We start from the raw sequence: 22,194 nt of genomic DNA, 5'->3' as shown, positions 1-22,194 counted from the left end.
GAAGGCAGTGGTCGCAGACACCCTGGCCCTCTTCAAGGTGGTGTTGGAAAGGACGGAACAACGACTGGAGGCACAGGAGGCAACCATCAGGGAGCTGGAGAAAGCAGTGACCGACCAGAGCGACTGGATCATCTCATTGGAGACGGAGGTGGCAAGGTTGGAGGCAACCCAGGAAACACTGAAAGAGAAGGTCGAGCACCAGGAGAACTGCTCGCATCGCCAGAATCTCCGCATTGTGGGCCTACTGGAGGGTACCGAGAGCAGGAGCCCCACGGTGTACGTGGCCCATTTCCTGGGTAAACTGGTCTGCGGGGAGAACCTCCCCAAACCCCCAGTGGTAGACAGAGCCCTGAGGTCACTCCAGCCATGGCCTAAAACGGGGGAACAGCCCTGGGCCATCATCACAAAGCTGCACCGGTACCAAGACAGGAAGATCGACTTCTTCGTAGTGGGGAAAGCGGTGCATCCAGGGTTTGTAGGAGTGGAGTACTCCACAATCGTAATGGTTTGGGGTTGGGCCAGGGTTCACCTCCTGGGTGGAACTACTGTACAGAACTCCCATGGCGAGCGTACGGACAAATACCACCAGCTCTGGATACTTCCGAAGCATGAGGTAGGTGTCATAATATGCACCCCTGCACATCATGAGGTAAAAGCAGGCAGTGACAGACACCCAGGTGAGCCAATCAATGTACAGAACAGAACACGACCAATCACAAGACAGGATACCAGAGGGGGGCTTCCAACTATAAAACACACGAGGCATCAGCACTCTGCCTCTTTCCACTGGTGATAGCTATAGTGACAGTCAGGGTGTACAAATCATTCAACACCTTCTACACGTGGATCAGAGCTAGCCTGGTCTAGATAGTTAATGTTAGTTTACTTAGAGTAGTAAAGAGTCAACCCACAGGCAGCTGTGTGCTTCGTTGCTGAAGTTCAATAAACCTTATATTGAACCAATGCCCACGTTTGGTGTATACTTGATCAGATAACTGCATTGTGTGCAATCCGTGTTACCCCAGGGTGAACAACACAACAGCAGGGATGCCCGCTGTCCCCGCCGCTGTATGCCATGGTGATCGAGCCACTGGCGATCGCCCTTACAGTGACGAAGGGGTGGAGTTGTGTCCAAAAGCGAGACAGAGAGCATAGAGTCTCACCCTATGCGGATGACTGCTCCTCTACATCTCGAACCCCCGGACCAGCATGGAAGAAATAATGAAACTCCTGAAAGAGTTCGGAGCCTTCTGAGGCTACAAACTTAAACTGAGTAAGAGCAAAATCTTCCCTGTGAACCCGCAGGGGGGAGGGGCAGAGCTGGGGAGGCTGTCGTTTAAACTGGCCCAGACCAAATTCCACTACCTGGGAACCAAATAGTCCACGGCTGGACACGGATCCACAAGTGGAACCTAGAGCGTCTGCTGGAGGAAGTCAAAAAGAACCCGCAGAGGTGGGGCCCACTCCCTCTCTCCATTGCAGGGAGAATACAGACGATCAAGATAAACCAGATGCCCAGGTTCCTCTTTCTGTTCAAATCCCACCCGATTTACATCCCCAAGACGTTTTTCGACACCGTTGATAAGTTAATCTTGGCGTTTGTGTGTGTGTGTGTGGGGAGGGGGAGGGCGGGGAGGGGAGGGGGGGGGGGGCGGGGGGAAGGACCAGCAGAGGAGGAAGAGTGTGGGAAGCCTGGCCCTCCCGGACCTCCAGCTCTACCACCAGGTGGCCACCGCAGAAGGAGTACGGGGATGGGTCAAGGAACCGGGAGCAGAGTGAGTGAGGATGGGGAATAGTTCCTGCACGGGGACATCTCTCCGAGCGCTAGCCGCAACTGAACTCCCATGCCCCCCCCCGCCAGGTACTCGAAACTCCCAGTGGTAGTGACCACGCCCCGAATGTGGAACCAAATGAGACAGCAATTCGGACTAACCAAAATGTGCACTATGGCTTCTGTCACGATATGCAAACATGCAGCTAATGAACACATAGAATAGGACATGACCAATGAGCAGTCAGGACACTCAGGGGTAGTATCTCACTATAAAAGGGATGAGGCACTCACACCCCGCCTCTTTCCACAGACCAACATCTACAGAGTGAGACAGGGTGTATCCTCAGCATCACACCCCAGCACGTGGCTTAGAGCAAGGCTGGTTTAGTTAGACTGAGTTACTACATTTAGATTAGCAGAGAGTCGAACTCATTGAGAACTGTGCTGGTAGTTCAATAAAACACATTGAACTCACTTCAAAGTCTGAAGCATCTTTTACTCAAAACTGCATCAAGTGGCAGCTTGTGTTATTCCAAATTACATAACACAACAGCCTCTATCTGCAATAATCACAGATTCACTCCCCCGGCAATGGATGCCTCTTTCAAGAGCTGGACAGAGGACAAGGGGATACTGACGGTGAGGGACATGTACACTGACGGTAGAGTAGTGATTCTGGAGGAACTCACGGTGAAGTCTCAGCTCCTGAGAGGGAACAACCTCAGATACATACAGGTCAAAAACTTCCTCCGCAAGGAAACATCGATGTAGTCCCAGATACCAGGGACGGGATTCTCCGACCCCCCGCCGGGTTGGAGAATCGCCGGGGGTTGGCGTGAATCCCGCCCCCAAATTCTCCCGCCCCCCAAAAATCGGCCCGGCGTGAGTCGCGCCACCCGCCTCGGAGAATGGCGGGGACCGGCACGAGTCAATGTGCCCCGGGACTCCCCGAATTCTCAGGCCCGCGATGGTCCGAAGTCCTGCCCGGTTTTTGCCCGTCCCGACGGCGTAAATTGGAGTAGAACATTACAGCGCAGTACAGGCCCTTCGGCCCTCGATGTTGCGCCGACCTGCGAAACCACTCTAAAGCCCATCTACACTATTCCCTTATCGTCCATATGTCTATCCAATGACCATTTGAATGCCCTTAGTGTTGGCGAGTTCACTACTGTTGCAGGCAGGGCATTCCACGCCCTTACTACTCTCTGAGTAAAGAACCTACCTCTGACATCTGTCCTATATCTATCTCCCCTCAATTGAAAGCTATGTCCCCTCGTGCTAGACATCATCATCCGAGGAAAAAGGCTCTCACTGTCCACCCTATCCAATCCTCTGATCATCTTGTATGCCTCAATTAAGTCACCTCTTAACCTTCTTCTCTCTAACGAAAACAGCCTCAAGTCCCTCAGCTTTTCCTCATAAGATCTTCCCTCCATACCAGGCAACATTCTGGTAAATCTCCTCTTCATCCTTTCCAATGCTTCCACATCCTTCCTATAATGCGGCGACCAGAATTGCACGCAATACTCCAAATGCGGCCGCACCAGAGATTTGTACAGCTGCAACATGACCTCATGGCTCCGAAACACAATGGATTCCGCACCTTTGGGGCGGCCCGACACTGGAGTGGTTCACGGCACTCCGTCCCGCCAGTGTTGCCCGCCCCGCTGATTACGGCAGAATCCCGCCCCAGACCATTCACTATTAGAAAGACTACTGAACACAGGTGACCTAGGGGAGGGGGACTGTGCGGACATGTATGGAGAACTGTTAGAAGAGGTACTCTCACCACTGGACAAAACCAAGAAAAAGTGGGAGGAAGAACTAGGCAAGGAGATGGGGGGGAATCTGGATTGAAGAACTGCACTGGGCAAACTTCATCTCTACCTGCACAGGGCTGAGCCCAATGCAACTAAAGGTGGTGCTCAGGGCAAACCTAACCAGAACACAAATGAGTGGGTTCTTCCTGGAGGTGGAGGACAAATGTGATTGGTGCCAGCCAACCACATCCACATGTTCTGGACGTGCCCAGACTTGTCAAATGGTGGACATCCTTCTTTGAGGCCATGTCCAGGTTGTGGGAGTGAGGGTGGAGCAGTGCCCACTAGCGGCGGTCTTCGGGGTATCAGAGCAGCCAGAGCTCTTCATGGGCAGGGGGGCTGATGCCCTAGTCTTTGCCTCTATAATTGACTGCCGGAGACATCTGCTCTGCTGGTGATTGGCAGGAGCACCACCCAAGGCTGCAGACTGGCTGTGCGACCTGGCAGAACTTCTCAGGCTGAGGAAGGTGAAGTTCCCCGTCCGCGGGAAGGAAAGAGGCTTTCATAGCACATGGAAGCCGTTCACTAACTTGTTTCAAGACCTGTTTGTGGCCAGCAACCAATAAAGTAGGGAGAGGGTGAGGGGAGACACAGAACAAGGAAGAGGAAGAAAGGGAGGGCGGAACTTATGCATTCAAGAGGAACACGGGAGACAGGCACAAGGAAGGAAATCTACAAGAGACTGGTTTGCTGGCAAATTAATGCCTGAACCACAATGTACATAAACCACTGTAAATACGTGTTTTGGCCAAGTCTGGCGATTTAAAGCCTGCAAGAGAAGTATTTTTGTTATGGGGGGCTGGAACTCCGTCTTGTTGTTGATATATGTGTTGGTCTTGTTTGGCCCTGTGAATGCGTGACATAAAATGTTGAAAGCTCAATAAAAATATTTAAAAAAAACAATCGCCTAACCAGCGACGTCCACAACTTGTGTAAGAATAAACAAAAGGTGTGACAAATGTCAACATTGATGATTATTTAAAGCAGGAATGACGGACAGAGATCGAATCCTGGATCTTTGAAATCATTTTGGAATTAAAACCCACCTGTCTCCACTTTTATCGAGTAGCATCTCCTCTGTGCTCCCATTGGCTCCAAAGACAGACATGTAAATGTTGGCATCAGTCCCACCATTTGGGGTGTCACCGGTAACCACGGTTACTTCATAAGGGACCTGTTCAACAACCATATATACTGTCAACTCCAAACAGATACCAGACACAACCAAGGAATTCACCATTACCAATCCAGTTCCTATTTACTTGCGTTCTACTTGATCCATTTAACCATTTTGATTCCGTTTCCCAATTTCCATCCCATTTATTGTACACAATTTCATTACCGATCCACTATTCCAGTCCACTTTTACATTGCTGCTATTGTATCGATTCCCTTTCTGTGCTCCTGTTATTTCGCCAAACCACCTTACTCCTTATTCTCATTCATCCACCATTCCCAAACTGAACAAATTCCCATTCAAATCCATCTGATTGAGCCGGATGATATATTGTTTGGCACCTTGCAAGGAAGATATGAAGCAGTTCCTACCTTGTGTCCAATCTGGACAGTTTCTGCATCGAGGATGTTGAACACCCGCGCTGTCAGCCCATCACCTCGGTCTTTGGCAAGCCAGCATTTGCACTGAAAGACGTACATGGTGCCTTTGGTCGGCACAGAGATTTCCAGCTCCTCCACCAGCCAGCAGCTCTCTGGGGTGGCACCGTCGTGACCCAACTGCTCAGAGGGAACCAGGACAACCAGAAATCAATACAACATTGTAAGTGTAAAAAGAAGGACCTTTCTGACCTCAGGACACCCGAAAGGCTTTACAGCTAATAAAAACAGGAAACGTTGGAAATACTCAGCAGATCAAGAAGCACCTGTGGAGAGAGAAGCAACATTAACGTTTCAGGCAGGTGACCTTTCTACTCAAAGTCTTTGCTTTCCCCTCTCTCAGATGCTATCTGACCTACAGAGTATTCATTTAATTTCCTTTTGTTGATTTTAGATTTCCAGCGTCTGCAATATTTTGCTTAAACACTTTTGAAGATTAGTCACTCTGGGGCAGAAAATGTTAACAGCCAATCAGTGCCCAGCAAGCTCTCACAATCAGCAATCTGATGCTTGTCCTGAAGAACTACTCTGTTCTTCCATTAATAGTGTGGTAGGATCTTTGGTGTCTACCCGAGAGGGAAGGTAGGTCCTTGTTTTAATATCTCATGTGAAAGAAGGCATCTCTGACTGTGCGGATTCGCTCAATAATGCACTGGAATGCCATTCTGGATTTAGCGTTCATGTCTCTGGAGTAAGGACCCATAGCCTCCTGAGAAAGATACAGTATTACGGGCGAAGAATGAGAGGTGATCTTGTTGAAACCAGATGAAGACATTGCTGCAGCCAGTTGTGATGCTGTATATAATAGCTTGCTGAAGCTTACAAAATTCTTACAACAAGGCTTGGCAGGGTAGATGTGGGACCTATGTTGTCCCTGGTTGGGGGTGTCTAGAATCAGGGGACACAGTTTCAGAATGAGGGGCAGGCCATTTAGTACTAGCCATTTGGTTCAAAGATGCGCAGGTTTGATGGATTGGTGATGATAAATTGCCCTTAATATCAAAAAGGTTGGGTGGGGTTGCTGGGTTACAGGAATAGGGTGGGGGTGTGGGCTTAAGTGGGGTGCTCTTTCCTAAGGGCCGGTGCCTATTTGATGGGCCAAATGGCCTCCTTCTGCATTGTAAATTCTATTAAACTGATATGAGGAGGAATCTCTTCACTTAGACGGTGGAGAATGTTTGGAATTCTCTATCTGTGAGCAGCACGGTAGCACAGTGGTTAGCATTATGGTTTCACAGCGCCAGGGTCCCAGGTTCGATTCCTGGCTTGGGGCGGAGTCTGCACATTCTCCCTGTGTCTGTGTGGGTTTCCTCTGGTGCTCCGGTTTCCTCCCACAAGTCCCAAAAGACGTGCTATTAGGTCATTTGGACATTCTGAATTCTCCCTCTGTGTACCCGAATAGGCGCTGGAATATGGCGACTAGGGGATTTTCACAGTAACTTCATTGCAGTGTTAATGTAAGCCCATTTGTGACAATAAATATTATTATTACCTCAGAGGATTGTAGTGCCTCAGCCACAGAGAAAGTTCAAAGCAGAGATTGATGAATTTCTAGATAGTAAAGATATCAAGGGATTTGCAGGTAAATGGTGTTGGTGTAGAAGAAAGGCCATGATCTAATTGAATGGAGGAGCAGGCTCAAAGGGCCGTATGGCCTGCTCCTATTTCCTGTGTTTCTGAACTTGGTGCCCAACTGAGCATGTCAGGAATGGTCACGTGACGAGGTACCAGAGGGCAGTTAGTCCCTCTGTAACTGCAAGATTATAATTCCACTTTGAGACAGAGGGGAACAAACTGGAGCACTTTAAAATAGTTGCAGGACAAATTTAAAAGTCTTGATTTTATCCCCCATCTGATGTTTGCGAATATTTGAAAAATATGAACAGATCCAGAACACATTAAACCAATGAGCCGAATGGGTCTTGTGTCATAATCCTGTGCTGACAGGAACATTGTGGTTATTGGACAGAGGTAATAAACTGGGATACAGTAATCATTCGTCTGGGCTCACCTCAATTTTCTTAATCTCTCCAACGTCCAACCCCATCACCTGGAACTTTTCCATTGATCCAGGAAGAAATGCATTCTTCCCTTCAGGAAGCTCCAGCCACATTCGTGAAGTGTGAATCTTCATAGGCCCCATGATGATGATATATACACGGCTATTGGTGCCAGCATCTCTCTCCTGGCCTGTGGTAATTGTTATGTGGTATGGGATGGCAGCTAACAGGTTAGAGGGAAGGAAAATGTTATTTTATTATCTCCTGATTTGTTCCTCCTCCCCTTTTCTCCTTAGGAACCACGAACTACTAACAGAATTTTCCATTCCCACTAACAGTGGGAATCTTGGAAGGTTTGGTCGGAGTCAAAAAGTCTGCTTCCGAACGGCAGGATAAGCTGTTGAAATTTTTTCAAGGCGGGATCAAGGTGGGTTGAGCTTCCTGACAAACAAGGTCAGGAAAAGGTCACCTCACCGGAATTAAGCTCTCCCTCCAAGTTAAGCTCCTCGCCAAGAGAATTTAGAACTCTCAGTTTTTTGACTCTGTAAGCATCATGCAGCTGATTTTGCAAGATCAACAGGGCTGAGTTTGATGTTGTCATTTCCAGTGTCAAGGTTTAGAAACACCTAGGAAATCGGTTCTTTCACTTCCTCTTTTTCTCAGCAGAAAACACTTAACTTATTTTGATGTGGCAGGAGCTGTCAATCATAGCTAGATATTTATAAACACTGCGGTTAGGCTCACAGTAGGGTACCTGAGATGCATTCAAGTGTGAAGGGAAATAAAAAAAAACAATCCAGACATCTAGCTGCCTGGAAGCTATTACCCTGCCAATTACAGCCTACTAAATGCTATTTCCCTTTGAAAGTGAATAGAAGTCTTGCAGATCAAAGTGTGAGGGGGGTTAAAGCCTTGTGATGTGTTTTGACTTTCTAAAAGCTGCTGCTTTCTACATTGTCTGAGGCAGCAGGTGTAAGGCACAGGTTAGTGAAAAAGCAGTGATGTTCCTCTGTTTCTGCCTGGACTCTTTAGCTCCCAGGCAGGGGCGACTGATGGTGGGGTTCCTCGTCGGGCGGCGATCCCATTTTTATCCCCGACTCGAGATTCTCCGCAGCATCAGGAAATTCGCTACTGGTGGTGGGCAACGGAGAATGCCCCCTACAATTTCCCAAGAATTATTGGTTGGTGTTTCTGCATGATGGAGTGAGTTAGAGGGGTGGATTCTTTGCTGCCCACCACCGTTATGGGGTTCCCAATGCGGTGGAGAATCGAGCGGCGGACGACATGCCACGTGCCAGTGGGAAAATGCAAATTAGTCATTTAAACTCATTTGCATCTGATTAATGGACTGGATTTCAATTCTCCAGTGCCCCAGGATGCTTCGGTCCTCTCGGCATTTTCAAGCGTGGCCCTGATGTGGTGGGCCGTTTGGTGAGTCATGGGGGTATATAAGTAATGTAGATGCCCAAAGTCCATTGGAGGGATCAACAATGTAAATCTTGCCCACCACAACTCCATCAGACCCCTAACAGAGACCCCACCATCAGAACCCCAACAGAAACACCTCCATCAGATGCACCATTAGACCCCCAACAGAGACCCCCATCAGACTACCAACAGAGACACCATATCAGAGACCCCTCATATCAGGGACCCCTCATATCAGGCACCCTCCATATCAGAGACATCTAGCTATGATAGCTATGATTAAGAGCTCCCGACCACATCAAAAGAAGTGAAGTGCTTTCTGCTGAGAAAAAGAGGAAGTGAAGGCACTTATCTCCTAGATGCTTTTAAACATTGTGATTAGATTCAAAGCAGGGTACTTCAGATGTATTCAAGAATGAAGGGAAATAAAAATAAACAATCCAGACATCTGGCTGCCTGGAAACTATTACCCTGTCAATTGCAGCCTACTAAAAGTGATTTATCTTTGACTTCACCCAATGAAGGAGCAGCGCTCCAAAAGCTTGTAATTTCAAATAAACCTGATGGACTTTAACCTGATTTTGACAGACTTCATATTGTGCCCACCCCAGTCTAGCACCGGCATTTCCATATCTTTGAAAGTGAATAGAGGCCTCACAGACAAAAGGAATTTGAAGGGGTTTAAAGCCTTGTGACATGTTTTGGCTTTGTACGAAGCCTAGGACACTTGTAACAGCTGCTGCTTTCAACAACTCTATCTGAGGCAGCACGTGTAAGGGACAGGTAAGTGAAAAAGTAGCGAATATTCACTGTTGCTGCATAGACTGCTCTTTAGCTTCCAGGCAGGGGTGAATGATGGGGATGTCTCTATTGGGGGATCTCTGATGTAGGGCGGTCTCTGGTACGGGTGAATCTCTGATGGAGGGGTTTGGTCGGGGGCGGGGGGGTTGTTTCACCCTCATGCGTGTGTACTGTGGAGGAGGTGACCCATAATTCCTATGGTGGGGGGGGTGAAGGGAGAAGATGCCTCTACATTTCAGTGGGGAAGGGGTTGCAGGATTTGCATTGTGGGGGGGGGGGGGGGGGGGGAGGGGCCCACCGTCAGGCCTCGGTATCAGGATCAGGTTGCCAGCTCAAAATGGCGGTCCGATAGTGGGATTCCAGCTCCCCGCCATGCATAAATCTGCATGGAAAGGGAGAAGGAAATCTGGGCACTGCTCCTAGCACCAGCTCAGACCAGGAGCGATTCTACTTCTGCAGGAGAACCTAGTTTCTCGGATGAAGAATCCAGCCCAGAATGTTTAAATCCTCACTTGATCGTGGTGGCTACAGGGAGTTGGGGTGGGGTCCTGCCTTCCTTCAGTGGCTACGTTGCTTTTGAGGGATCTCCTGCCCTGATGGGATGGAGTGCATCGACAGATGATGGCTGCCAACGAAGATACTGTTTTGGCTGAAGATCTCCGCTCTGAGGTGCTGGCTTCAAGGCCCAATTCCAAGAGACCTCCTTTGGGAGTTTCTTGTGCCTTTCAGAGGCAACACCTCAGGAGGGTACATTACACTTTAACCCTCTCAGCCTGGCCTTTAAAATGTGGCTCCTCAACACCTCATGGAGCCTGCCAGCTAGTCTCCACTGAAACCTGGGCTTAACTTGAATTTGTTCTCCATGAACACCTCTCATTTGGGGACTGGTTATAGTCCCAGCAGTTGAACCTGAGGCCGCTGAGACTACAGAGCTGCCAAGCCATCCGATTGGCCGGCCTCTCTCAAAGGTGTAAATTCCTTAATCGATGTCTCTGTAAGTCTCCCCTTAACCAATGAATGCCTCGTCAAGCATGAAATGGCTGCGAGGCAGCCGATCGGGGGAAATGTGCGAAGTAAACTCTTTGGGTGGTGGATTGGGAAACACTGCCATTCAAAAATCCTGCCCACAGAGTCATAACTGCACAGAAGGCTGCCATCTGGTCTATCAAGACAATTCCCAGTAAGTCCCATTCTCCACTCCATCCCCATGCCTCTGCAAGTTTATCGTCCTCAAGTGCTCATCCAATTTCCTTTTGAAATCATTCCTTGTCCCTGATTTGACACCCCAAATAGGGAGTAAGTTTGTGTTATCACCCACTGCATAAGGATGTTCTCCCTCACATCCCTCCTGTTTTGTTACCTGTGTGATAGATAACATGTGCTAATCAATCCTTGGTTAGTGATGAGGTATTCTGAATCCCGAAGAAGAAGATTTGAACTTGTCCAGTAGTAACAAAAGGTTTATTGAGTAACTACAACAATAATTGCATGAGTTCTTTACTTTAACTTTGATACTAGTGATAAGGTTAACAAGATCTAACTACGGTAACTATACGTAACTCCACTGGCCATCTGAACTAGTCTGCTATTGCCCTGGTCACAGTGCACCCAAGAGAGAGCCCGAGACCCAATGTGGTTGCCTTTTATACCCGCTGGCCCGGCCCTCTAGTGATCATGTGGTGCTACTGATTACACATTAACCCCTTGTGTACACGCACATATAGATATCACTACATCCCCCTTTTTTCATGTTACATATTTTCTGTATGTTGTAAAGAAAATTGAACAAACATAATGGATGCAGTTTGCAACTGCATTACATAAAATCAATGAGTTAGTCCGTCAAATGTTAATACATTTAGCCTCTTAGGTTTATTCGCTTGCATGAAATAGGTAGACAAATGATGTTATGTACAAGTTGCGATGATCTTGATGATTATACAAAGCCAATTAATATTTATGAGTCCAATCTTAATGAAATTTTTTTTTTGTGAGTCCATACTTTATGCGTTTGTTCAGTTGAGTTGCTTTCTTCTTCTGTTGTTGAAGTGGTGATGTTGATGTTATTATTTCTTTGTGAATGTCATCAGTGTTCCTGTGTTTAAGTAACAAAGAGTTTTTTCAATGAGGTATTTGAATGGTCGAATCACTTTGTTGTCTTATTTATGCTTTTTCTTGTGTTTGTGGTGTTGATTCTGTATGTCATCTTTGTTGTCTGACTTGGACTTTTTCCTGTGCTTGTGGTATTGATTCTGTATATCATCTTTGTTGTCTGATCTGGACTTTTTCCTGTGTTTGTGGTATTGATTCTGTATATCATCTTTGTTGTCTGACCTGGACTTTTTCCTGTGTTTGTGGTATTGATTCTGTATGTCATCTTTCTTGAAAGCTGGTTTGCTTGTTTGTTGTGGAGCAAATGTGAATTTGTGAGATTTGTTGCCATGCCATGGCATGTTTGTACTCTTGCCATTGTTTTGCAGTGTGCTGTGGCATTGTCCTTCATGTGCAGAGTTGTACCATGTTGTACAGGTCGTTGTTTCATTGTTGTCGTTTGTCTTGGTTGTTTTCGTTGTCGTTCTTGTTGTTGTCATTCTTGTTGTTGTTTTTGTCATGCTTGTTGTTTCTGTTTTTGTTGTTTTCACTGTTGTTCTTGTTGTTTTTGTTGTTGTGCTTGCAGTTTTTGATGTTGCTGTCGTTATTCTTGTTTCTGCAGCGCTTCTTATTGTATTTGTTGTTCTTGTTGCGCTGCATGCTGTTTTCATTGTTGCTGTTGTTGTTCTTGTTGCGCTCAATGAGTGTTCCGTGTGGATGATGTGAGTCATTGTCACAGTTATTGGTGTCAGTGTCCTTTGTGGTATCTGTTTCTTCTTGAGAATTGTTTGATGTTGCATTGATGTTGGTGATGTGGTGGATTTGATTCACCTTCTTTTCTTCCTTGGTACTCCTCTTCTAGAGTCATTTCTGGTTCACTTGAATCATCTGTGATCTCTTTGTGTTCCTCTTCTGGAGTTATTTCTGGTTCATTTGAATCACCTTTGGTTTCTTGGTGCTCCGCTTCTGGAATCAAAATCTTCAGGATTTCTATTGACGTGGTCTCTCTGGACTCTTGGTGCTCCTCTTCTGGAGTCAAAATCTTCACAATTTCATTTGACGTGGTCTCTCTGGACTCATGAGTAGCCCTCCTCTGATTGTTGAGTACTTCTGTGTAAATGAGCTGAGATCTGTCAGTCTCACTGTGATCCTGCACATCCTGTATGTCGATTGTGATCACATTGTCACTATTCTCACATACAATGGATAGACATTCAGTGTCTCCTTGTTGGTTAAATGAGCTGGGTAGACTGTCATAGTCTTCTTCTGGTGGCTCAAATAAGCTGGGTAGACTGTCATAGTCTTCTTCTGGTGGCTCAAATAAGCTTGATAGACCTTCATGGTCTTGTTCATGCATGGCGTTCGCTATGGAGTATTTGCTTGCTTCCATTTTTGAGTCTGTCACCAAGCTGTCTGTAGAAGCTTGCGTTACTCTCTTTGTGGAGGCTTGCGTTGCTTTCTCTATGGAGTCTTTCATCGCTCTCTCTGTGGAGTCTTTCATCGCTCTCTGTGTGGAATCTTTCATCGCTCTCTCTGTGGAGTCTGTCATTGCTCTGTGTGTGGAGTATTTCATCGCTCTCTCTGTGGGGTCTTTCATCGTGCTCTCTGTGGAGTCTTTCATCGCTCTTTGTGTGGAGTCTTTCATTGCTCTCTGTGGAGTCTGTCATCGCTCTCTCTGTGGAGTCGTGCAGTGTTCTCGCTGTAGAGTTGGTCTGTGCTCTCTCAACGGAGTCGTTGTGTGCTCTCTTGTGGCGATGTCTTCTTCTTGGGTATTTGACAGGTTGCTGTCATCCAATGTATCAACGATCTGCCATGGCATCATGGTATTGGAATCATCTACCATGAGTAGAGTCGTGTTGAGCTTTGCAACCTTGTTGCTGATGCTGTGATCAGGATCTCCGAATAACTCAGCCAAGTCTGAGTAGTATTGTGTGTATTGTTCGGTTGACAAATCATCTCTTTTGTTTCGGAGTTGTTATTGTTCTCTTCATGTTCAATGAACAAATCATCTTCTTGGGTTTTGGATTTGTCATTGTGCTCTTCACTTTGGGTGGTGCAGACTGTTTGATCCTGGGTGTTGTGAAAGTTATTTTCAACTGCTGGTGTAAATTCGGGCATTGTTCTGTCTTTTGAGGGAAGAAAATTGGGTTTTGCAGCTTTAAATTTCTTTTTGTTCATGTTCGTGCATTTCCCTTTTAAGTGGGCGTGGCCCGTGACGTCATGCGTAGGAATCGATTGCGCATGCGCAATTTGAGTTTCCTTTACTGTGTGCTCTTTTCGCAAATGTGCATGCGCGGCTTCTCGAGTATATTTTGCCGTTTTCCTTCTTTTTGGGTAGTGTGCATGTGCGTACTGGCCGGAACGCTCTCGCTCAAGATGTCTGCCAATCACAAAGTGCTGTTGCATCGAGTGAGATCCTGCCTCTGCCTTGTGGTGAGTGTTCACGCCATTTTTACCGATTTTGTTTTCTAGATACTGATTCTGTGTTTATAAAGACTCACAGTATTTACTTTGTTTTTGTTCATAAGCAAGGCATTTTTGTATAGCAGTTTCTAGAGTTAGATACTTATCTTGTGAAAGTTCTTCCATCAAATTTTTGTCAGATAGTCCATAAATGTATTGATCCATTATCATAGTGTCTCTGAAATCAGCATAATAACAGCCTTGTGGTATTAACTTGAGATTTGTAATAAAATCAGTGATGGGCCCTCCGTTTCTCTGGCATTTATGACAAGAATTAAATCTTTCCAGCATCTCACCAGATTGACTCTTACAGTGTTCATCAAATGTTTTGAGTATTACTTCAAATTTGGTGTTGTCTTCACCTTCTAAGTAATTAAAGCAATTCTAGATTTCTCTAGCTTCATGCCCTCCTATTGAGAGTAGTAGTGCTATTTTCGTTGCGTCAGAGACCGTGCTTAAATCATTAGCTGCGATAAATATTTGGAATATCTGTTCAAATCTTTTCCAGTCATAATTAAAATTATCGGTAGTTTCCAACTGCCCTAGAGGTCCAATGAGTCCCATCGTTAGTCGTCGAGGATCCATTTTCTGCAAAGTCTTCCACAGTCGAATATCCAGTCTGAATTTTCTTCTCCTTTTGTCTAACCTAAACTAGTTCTGTTAAAGCCAACATGCCTGTTACCATGTTTTGTTACCTGTGTGGTAGGTAACATGTGCTACTCAATCCTTGGTTAGTGATGAGGCATTCTGAATCTCGATGAAGAAGATTCGAACTCGTCCAGTAGTAACAAAAGGTTTATTGAGTAACTACAACAATAGTTGCATGAGTTCTTTACTTTAACTTTCATACTAGTGATAAGGTTAACAAGCTCTAACTACAGTAACTATACGTAACTCCACTAGCCATCTGAACTAGTCTGCTACTGCCCTGGTCACAGTGCACCCAAGAGAGAGTGAGAGACCCAATGTGGTTGCCTTTTATACCCCTGTTGGTCCGGCCCTCTAGTGATCATGTGGTGCTACTGATTACACATTAACCCCTTGTGTACATGCACATATAGAAATCACTACATCTCCCTGCATCTCTTGCCCAAAACCTTAAAACTATCTCTCCTTGGCCTTGTACATCAGCTAATGGGAAGAGTTTTTCTTTGTATACATAGTCTAAACCTGTCATAACCTTGTGCACCTCCATCAACTCTCCCCTCAGTCTCCTTTATTCCAAGGAGAACCGAATGGTATAGCAAAATCCTTCAACCTTGGAACCATTTTAGCGAATCTTGCATTTCTCCCTCAATCTCATCCTTCATGGTCTCTGTCCATCTTCATACTTGTGCATATTTTTTATTCTCCCTTTTCATGTTGAGTCTCCCTCTTTTAATTTTTTCTCATCTTTCAGTAATACTTCCTACAACTTTCTTCTTTCATTTTCATTCTCCTTTTGCCTCAATGGTTTGAGAAAGCAGCTCACCACCACCTTCTCAAAGGCAATTAGGGATGGAAAACAAATGCTAGCCTAACCAGCCGATGTTCACATCGCACGAAAGAATGAAAAAATTCCAGTTGATCTCTTTCATACCCGCTTCAATGTTTTCACGCCCTCCTAAAATGCAGCACTCAGGATGGGACACAACACTCCTGCTGGCACAGTTCTTGTGTCTTATATTGTTTTAACATATCTTTCTGCCTTTTGTATTCAATGCCTTTATTTATAAAGCAGAAACATCCCTAGGTCTCTCTACACCCTTTTAAAACGGTAACATTTAGCTTATATTGGTCAGAATTCTCTGGCCGTTCACTGGTGGGATTGTCTGGAGATAAACTTGCAGATTCGCGGGCTTCCCAGCGGCATGGGATGGCTTCGATGGGAATTCCCATTGACAGCAGCGTGAATAGAGAGTCCCGCCACAAACGAACGGCACGCCAAATTCTCCATCTTCGCTAGCAGCTATAGCGGAGCGGACTCGCAATGGAAAATCCTGGCCACTGTCTCTCCTCATTCTTCCCCTCATACCAAAATGTATCACTTCACATCAGCCAGGAGTCCATCCATTCCAGCAGCCCATTCGAAGCTGGTTATTGTCTTCCTCACTGTTTATGACATTTCCAAGTTTGTGTCATCTGCAAATTTTGAAACTGGTTATCAAAAGCAGCAGTGGTCCTAGACTGAGCCTTGGGGGAACTCCACTGTGTATCAGCCTGCACTCAAAAAAAGCCATTCACCACAACTATTTGCTTTCTAACCCTGGGCCAATTTTGTATCCTTACTGTTTCTGCCCATTTTTTCCCCACGGGCTTCAATTTTGCTAACAAGACCAATATGTGGTACGTTGTCTTGGCATCTTTGTACCCAGGGGATTCTGATACTAAGTAGATTATTCAAGGAAAGATTGATTATATTAACGTGGTGCTCCACTGGAATGGAGAAAGAACTGCATATAGAGTGGCAATAACTGACAATACTGTAAGATGGTGTTGACCAACAAAGCATATACATTCCCTGTATGTTGAGGAGCTTACATTTCTTCATTATAGATGCTGGCCTGTTGGGCTCCGTAGGAAAGAAATGATTGGGAAAGAAAAAGGATGAAGAGAAAGACCAAGTACCCTTTATGAGAGAGCAACAGGCAATGCTCCATGTGATAGAACCTCTGGTGCGATACAGACTGAATGGAGGGGTGGGCTAAATGCATTTTTGTCATGTCTCAAAAGTCCTATTGGAAGGGTGACTACAAAATTTAGCCCCAATTTCTACAAGCACAGACAAGGCAAATCTCCATAAAGATAAACATTCTTATGGGCAGCATGGTAGTGCAGTGGTTAGCACTGCTGCCTCCCGACGGCGAGGACCCGGGTTCCATCCCGGCTCCGGGTCACTGTCCATGTGGAGTTTACACATTCTCCCCCTATCTGCATGGGTCTCACCCCCACAACCCAAAAAGATGTGCAGGGTAAGTGGATTGGGAACACTAAATTTTCCCTTAATTGGGGAAAATAAAGAATTGGATACTCTAAATTTATTTTAAAAAAAGATAAATATTCTTACTCGATCCTTCTTCAATTGTGTCTTCAATAATGCTTTTCCGTTTACCCTTCTTGATTAGGGCACTATTGTTGACATTTCGGAGACTCAATGAGGAACCATGCAAGCTTTTAGCGGAGCTGTGAATACTTGTTCGATCTCCTTCGTAACCCTATGAGGAAAAATGCAAAGCATCATCCAAGATGGGGTAACATTCACTTCAACCCTTTACCTCCAGCATCGCCACTCTTCTTACTCCCAACACCTCCATCCCAATTTCCCAACATTGCCTCAGCATTTGCCACACCCCAATTTCACCCCCCAATTATTGCTGTCCAGATGTTTCAGGATAATTTGTGCTTTAGGACTGTTGGTTAGAGATGGGGGTAAGAACTGGCAGTTTAGGGAAACTTTCTACAAAGGGATGATAACATGAAAAAGGAGCGAACCCACAGCCCATGTCTCATTGCTGTTGTCTAAGGAGCCCAACCCCACGATGTCTCTAACCAACAATTCAAAGGTGTGGAATAGAGCAACAAGCGGCAGTCGAGAGACACCAGTAACATTTTCCTTTTATAGTCTTTATGGGGCAATTTCAGAGCTGAACATTTTAATCTCATCAAAGGTGATTATCACGGTTTAAGAGCTTTAAGAAGAAACAAAATGAAAAAACTCTGGAGCCCACCCAGCTGACCAAAACAACTATCTTCCTAAACTCTCAAGGGCCTCACCAAGCAGGAGGACTGATAGGCAAATCATTGAGGCTTGTGGCCTCCTGGATGGATTGGGGACAGGACTCACCGTTCAAAGGCACTGGGTATGTGATCGACAGGCCTTGCATCTGGAAAGGTGGGATACATGGGATCTAACTGGGATCTTGCCCACACGGACGTGTGGCCTCGATCCCTTCGAGATCCAGTGCTTTCTCAGAATTCTTTATCAACAGCAACTGCCCAGTGGCACTACCAGCAATGGAGAGCTGCCAGCCAATTTGGCTAAGGTGGGCTTACAATATCTTTTAGGTAGAAAATAAAGGTTTCAAGAAGCCATGTTTGTTCACATGTTATCCATGTTTTGGGATTATTACTGTGGGAGGTGGTGGTATAGTGATATTATTTCTGCACCAGTAATCCAGTGACTCAGGCTGTGGGGATCCTGGTTCAAATCCCACCATGGCAGCTGGGGAAATTAGAATTCAATCAAAAATATGGAGTTAGAAGCCTAATGATGATCATAAAAGCACTGTCAATTGTTGCAAAAACTCATCTGGTTCATGAATGTCGTTGAGAAGGAAATCTGCTGCCCTACCTGATCTGGCCTACACGTGACTCCACAGCAATGTGGTTTGACTCTGAAACAGCCAAGCCACTTTAAAGCAAAAGTGTTGGGCCAGCCAATGACCCCCACATGCCATGAATTAATTTTTAAAAATGATTTTCAGCCTGAACAACCGCGAGAGTTGTAAAAAGTCTGTTTAAATTGTTAAAGCTAAGCTTTCTCCTTTAAGTGCTACTATTTACTGTTAATTGACACTGCTTTTTATCTTTTTGACTTGTTACCTTTCTACCTTTTAATGGCTAACAAACCTTTTGAATTCACCATTTAAAGGGTTCATTCATGCCAATGGTCAAGCCTTGTAGAAGCGGATTTAATTTACAATTGGGGAATTATTGCAAACAACCTGAACCCACAAATAAAATCTAGACTTCCCTTCATTATATTCAATCTACTAGCTTTTGCCCACTCTGTCTATATCTCTTTGCAGCATCTTTGTGTCCTCCTTATAACTTACCTTTCCACTTAGCATTGTGCCATCAACAAACTTAGATACGTTATTCTTCCTCTTCATCTAAGGGCTGAATTCTCCTGCCGCGCCCGCCCAGCGACAGGAAATTCCCGCCCGAGGTAAATGGGCCTTTACATGGTCTGCGTCCCGCCCGTGGTGATCTAGCGGCGGGCGGAAGAATCCAGCCCTAAGTCATTAATAAAGATTGTAAATCTATATTAGCATTGATCTTTGCAGTTAGTCACAAGCTGTCAGTTTGAGAATGCCCCATTTATGCTTGCTCTTTACTCATTAACCAATACTTCACTCTCAACTTCTTGAATCCTTATCTTGCCCATTAAACTTTTGTGTGGCTCCTCATTCAATGCCTTGAGGACATCCAGGTATAATACATCTTCAGAAATATTTTGGTTATTATAGAAATTTTATGAAGAATGCTTCCAAATTTTGCTGAGTGCAAAGCACAGCACAGACCTATTATCTCTGCCAAGGACATGTTTCTAGTACAGGCATTCCCAACGAGGTTGGGTTGCATGATCCATACATTTGAAATGAAATGGCTAAAAACAAGATCTGGAGAGGGAAAAGAATACTTTAGAGAGGATCAAGTTTTTCAAAGTTTTCCAAAATGACCAGTCTTCTTCACGCTGAGGGGGACCGGGAGGGAGACCTTGCTAGCATCTTGGTTAGTTGGAAAAGAAGGAGTCTGCAGAAAGGATAGGTAAGAGACCACCACCCCTAGCTGTGGAAATCGGTTTCCTCTGTCCGTACACTGTCCAGGACTGCTAAAACATTCTTACCTGTAATGGGTCATATGCTTACCTGTATATTTAGCTTCTGCGTAATATTTAAACTGTTGCTGTTTAATTAACTACTCTATAATCACTTCTGAACTCATCCACCCTTTTGGGTAATCTATGACTTCCAAATTTAAATCTTACAGTGTTATTTCTAACCTCCACCCATATTGAATCTATTTCTTCATCTTCTGTCTCAAAGTCCTTTTCCACTACTTTCCTCATGACATCCTTTAATATCAGGACTACTCCTGCATTTCCTTGTTTTCAAAATGTTAAGTACCAGGAACATTTATTTCCCAACCTTGGTCACCTTGCAACTATGTTTCTGTAATGGTAATTCGATCAAACCCATTCATTTTTACTAGGTACTGCTAGTTTGTCTATCTTGTTACAAGTATTACATGTATTCAGATAAAGAGCTTAAATTTATTTTACAATTATTTTTAGTATTGACCTACTATTTGAACTCTTTGAATATAGTGTGAAGTTTTATTTCTATCCAAATTTTCAAGATATGTATAAAACATATACATACACACAATAAACAGCTGATTTCTTGTGGCACCCATTTCTATGTTAATGTAGGGTGGCACGGTGGCCTAGTGGTTAGCACTATTATCTCATGGCGCCGAGGACCCGGGTTCGATGCTGGCCCCGGGTCACTGTCCGTGTAGAGTTTGTACATTCTCCCCGTGCCTGCGTGGGTCTCACTCTCACAACCCAAAGATGTGCAGGGTAGGTGGATTGACCACGCTAAATTGCCCCTTAATTGGAAAAAAATAATTGGGTACTCTAAATTAATAAAAAATATACTATGTTAATGTGACTACATTTGCACCATATTAAGCATTTGGTGCACAAATTACCTTCACAAAGAGTGTCCTTTCAATTCTCTTATCCTCCTTGGACTTGGAAAGCCAGCGTTCACATACAAATAGGTAGTTCTCTTCCAAATCCACATCTACCACCTCCACTTTGTCCAAATACCAATCGGGACTTGCCATGGTGTTGTCATGACGAATCTTGATCTTGAAAACTTGCCCAAGGTCTACAGCTTCCATTGTGAATGTATCAACCTGTGGTGCAAGGTGGTCAGACATTTTAGCAAAGTAGTCATTTTTAGAGGGAATAATGACCCACTGAGTCAAAGAGTTGGACTTTTACGCCTTTGGCAGGGGAGTGGGGTGGTGAGGAAAGCAGAATTGGTGGGGGCATTGTTGAGACGAGGCTACTCACGTGACCTGATCCTGCTATGACTGACCCATTTGCCTGGGATTTAGGATCCACTACATATATAGCACAAGGACTGCTGGTGTGGTGGAGCTGCCCACCAACACAAAGTCAGATGTTCTGTGGTACTGCAGCAGGTCACTTACTGCAGTCTCAGAAAAGTAAAGAGAGATAAGCCCATATAAATTGAAGTGAAATTTTATTAAAAGGGCTCTACATGAGCCCACACGCTGAGTACTGCCATCCATCTTCTGCTCTCTTATGCTCTCATAGCGAGGCCAGCATTTGTTTCCCATCCCTGACAGTCCTGGTCGTGAGCTACTGGTATACATACATCCACAGTGCGATTATGAAGGGAGTATCAGGATAGTGAAGGTACGGTGATATACTTCCAAGTCAGGATAGTGTGTGGCTTGGAGGGAAACCTCCAGATGATGGTTTCCCCATGTGCCTGCTGCCCTCGTCCTTCATGATGGTGAATGAAATGAAAAATGAAAATCACTTATTGTCACAAGTAGGCTTCAAATGAAGTTACTGTGAAAAGCCCCTAGTCGCCACATTCCGGCGCCTGTTCGGGGAGGCTGGTACGGGTAGAGTTCGTGATTTGTAAGCTGCTGCCTAAGGAGCCTTGGTGAGTTCCTGCAGTGAATATTTTGGATGGTACACACTGCTGCTACTGTGCGTCAGAGGTTGAGGGAGTGAATTTAAAGGTGGTGGATAGAGTTCCTTTGTCCCAGATGGTATTGAGGTTCTTGAGTGTTGTTGGAGCTGCACCCATCCAGGCAAGTGGAGATTATTCCATCACACTCCTGACTTGTGCCTTGTAGACGGTGGACAGGCTTTGGGGAATCAGGAGGTGAGTTGGTCGCTGCAGGATTCCGAGCCTCTGACTTGCACTTGTAGCCACAGTATTAATATGACTAGTCCAGTTCCAGTTCCTGATCAATGGTAATCCCCAGGATATTGCTGGTGGACGATTCAGTGATGGTAATGCCATTGAATGGCATAGGAAGATTGTTGGATTCTCTCTTGATGAAGATGGCCATTGCCTGGTACTTTGGTGCATGAATGTTACTTGCTATTCATCAGCCCAAGCCTGAAGGTTTTATTTTCAAAATTAACTTATGGTATGTGCGTGTTGCTGGCTAAGCTTGTATTTACTACCCACCCCGAACTCCCCTGGAGAAGTTGGTGGTGAGCTGTCTTCTTGAACCGCTGCAGTCCGCGTGGTTTAGGTACATCCACTGTGCTGTTATGGGTGGAGTACCAAGGTTTTGACCCAGCGATAGTGAGAGAACGATGATATATTTCCAAGTCAGGATGGTGTGTGGCTTGGAGGAAAACTTCCAGGTTGTGGTGTTCCCA

The 22,194-nt window shown here is 45.3% G+C and overlaps 1 protein-coding gene across 1 annotated transcript in view; it reads right to left on the bottom strand.

Annotated features, from left to right (window-relative positions):
• Positions 1-22,194, bottom strand: part of loxhd1a (lipoxygenase homology PLAT domains 1a) — a 332,608-nt gene that overhangs the window by 35,079 nt on the left and 275,335 nt on the right. Inside the window, exons 36-40 of the mRNA XM_072497474.1 lie at positions 20,466-20,675; positions 17,038-17,185; positions 7,220-7,431; positions 5,143-5,328; positions 4,641-4,768 (exon numbers count right to left, since the gene is read on the bottom strand). Coding sequence (XP_072353575.1) covers positions 4,641-4,768; positions 5,143-5,328; positions 7,220-7,431; positions 17,038-17,185; positions 20,466-20,675 — 884 coding nt within the window. The remainder of the gene's footprint in view (positions 1-4,640; positions 4,769-5,142; positions 5,329-7,219; positions 7,432-17,037; positions 17,186-20,465; positions 20,676-22,194) is intronic.

This window comes from Scyliorhinus torazame, chromosome 3 (genome assembly GCF_047496885.1).
Source record: "Scyliorhinus torazame isolate Kashiwa2021f chromosome 3, sScyTor2.1, whole genome shotgun sequence".
In the NCBI taxonomy this organism is placed as follows: Eukaryota; Metazoa; Chordata; class Chondrichthyes; order Carcharhiniformes; family Scyliorhinidae; genus Scyliorhinus; species Scyliorhinus torazame.
The sequence above is the reverse complement of the archived record's forward strand: the minus strand, read 5'-3'. Positions and strand labels throughout refer to the sequence as shown.